At 38.0% G+C, this 2,500-nt stretch overlaps 1 protein-coding gene across 1 annotated transcript; it reads left to right on the top strand.

Moving 5' to 3' along the window:
- Positions 1-6: 6 nt before the first annotated feature.
- Positions 7-1,567, top strand: FOXC2 (forkhead box C2; the record flags this gene model as incomplete). Its single annotated transcript, XM_040329413.1, is given in 1 exon segment — positions 7-1,567. A coding segment is annotated over 1 exon segment (870 nt), but the record flags the coding sequence as incomplete, so codon positions are not given.
- Between the last annotated feature and the right edge of the window lie 933 nt (positions 1,568-2,500).

Here is a 2,500-nt window from a genome sequence, read left to right on the forward strand (position 1 = left end):
GACAAGGAGAAGGAGCCTGGCAAAGGACAAGGTGGCATCACCAACCTGGAGGCACCCAAGGAGATCCACCAGGAGAAGAAAATCATCATCAAGAGCGAGTCACCAGAACTTCCACCAGTCATCACAAAGGTGGAGAACCTCAGCCCCGATGGTGGCAGTGCCATGCAGGATAGTCCAAGGAGTGTAGCCTCTACCCCATCCGTGTCCACCGACAGCTCCATCCCCGACCACCACCCTTCCAGCAATGGTTTGTCAGGCTTCAGCGTGGAGAACATTATGACCATCAGGACTTCGCCCCATGGGGAGCTGAGCCCGGTGCCCTCTGTACCCCACCGGACAGGTATGGTGCCCTCTCTTCCCCTGAACTATGCCCAGAGCCAGCCCTCCCTCTACAGCCAGGCGTGTGCCCAGGGCATGGACTCCAATGCCAGCTACCAGTGCAGCATGAGGGCCATGAGCCTGTATACATCAGACAGGACTGGGCACATGTGTGTGCCCACCACCTTGGAAGAGGGCATCCCAGACCACCACAGTGGAGCCTCGTCCCCCCTAAACTCCATGAGCCTCACCTCCAGCCAGGAAGGTGTCCTATCCTCCAGCCACCACCAACAAGGGGGCACTGCTGGCCAGACACCATCCTGGTACCTCAACCATGGGGCAGAGCTCAACCACCTCTCCGGGCACACCTTCAGCTCCCAACAGCAGACTTTCCCCAGCGTCAGGGAGATGTTCAACTCTCACCGCCTTGGCATTGAGGGTTCAGCCTTGGCAGAGCACCAGGTAGGCAGCAATGCCAGCTGCCAGATCCCCTACAGGTCTGCCCCCTCTATATATCGCCATAGTAGCCCTTACTCATACGACTGCACTAAGTACTGACACCCCTCCACCAGTGCCAATGCACCCAAAACTGGCACCATGGAACAATGCAATACCCCCATTACTGCCACCCAGATGGACAGGAGACAATCATGGATCACGTGACTCTACATGGTTATTTTTAGATCTATAACATGAAGAAATTTTAAATATACTTGAACATGAAGAGAAAAAAAAAACATACAAAAATATGGTAGGTTTACCCAAAAATATTAACCAAAAAAAGTTATATGGACCAACTTTATCTCGACCACCTTGTCTAGAAAATGTTGTGAGGATTATTTAAAACGTTCTCCTTTCTATTCTATAGAACAGCCTGTTATTTAGAAACCTTTTATCCCAAATATTTAAAGTTCAGTTCACTGGATCTTTGTGCTTTTTTTTTTTTTTTTTTTTTTTTTTTTTACAATTTTTCTTTTTTAATTGTTATTATTTTCCAAAAATTATCTAAAAATAGCAGTTTATTCAGACTCGTCTATAATAAGTGATATTTCGTCCAGTTTATGCCTTTTTTCTTATTAAAATTAAGAATATAATTTATTTTTTTCCCTCTTGTTGAATTGATGGTTTATTTCTTACGTCTGTTGCTGTATCTTGAATTCTGCTGTCCTGAGACTGACCATTCCTGACTGTTTTCGTGTCTTTTTTTTATTTTATTATTATTAAATAAACACTTGTTGTGTTACAGCTATCTGTGGGTACAGGGTGTCTGTTTTTATTTTACTTTTTATTCTGGTAAACATTTCGTTTATTTTTTATATAGTTTATTAGCAAGTTTTTATTAGTTTGTAATCCAAGCACAGAAATAGAATTCACAGGTTATGATTTGTAAAGTGAAACTTTTAGAATTCTATCTATCTATCTATCTATCTATCTATCTATCTATCTATCTATCTATCTATCTATCTATCTATCTATCTATCTATCTATCTATCGATCGGTCGATCTGTCTATCTTTGATCCAGCTTTCTTTCTTTCTTTCTTTCTTTCTTTCTTTCTTTCTTTCTTTCTTTCTTTCTTTCTTTCTTTCTTTCTTTCTTTCTTTCTTTCCTTCTTTCTTTCTTTCTTTCTCTGCTATCTATCATCTATCTATCTATCTATCTATCTATCTATCTATCTATCTATCTATCTATCTATCTATCTATCTATCTATCTATCTATCGAACGTCTATCTATATTTATGAACGTTGTATATTATATAACTATATTATAACATAATATTACCTATACAAAAATATATCATATCAATTTGCCTTTCTTTTCTTTCTTTCTTTCTTTCTTTCTTTCTTTCTTTCTTTCTTTCTTTTTTTTTTTCTTTCTTTCTTTTTTTTTTTTTTATCTATCTATCTATCTATCTATCTATCTATCTATCTATCTATCTATCTATCTATCTATGTTTCTATCTATCTTTCTATCTACCTATTTATTAATCTGTCTATATATGAGAGTTGTATATTATATAAATATAACATATACTGTATAGTATTACATATACATAAATATATATAATATACATTCGCCATTCTTTATCTATCTATCTATCTATCTATCTATCTATCTATCTATCTATCTATCTATCTATCTATCTATCTATCTATCTATCTATCTATCTATCTATCTATCT

Source organism: Rana temporaria, chromosome 11 (assembly GCF_905171775.1).
Source record: "Rana temporaria chromosome 11, aRanTem1.1, whole genome shotgun sequence".
Taxonomy (NCBI): Eukaryota; Metazoa; Chordata; class Amphibia; order Anura; family Ranidae; genus Rana; species Rana temporaria.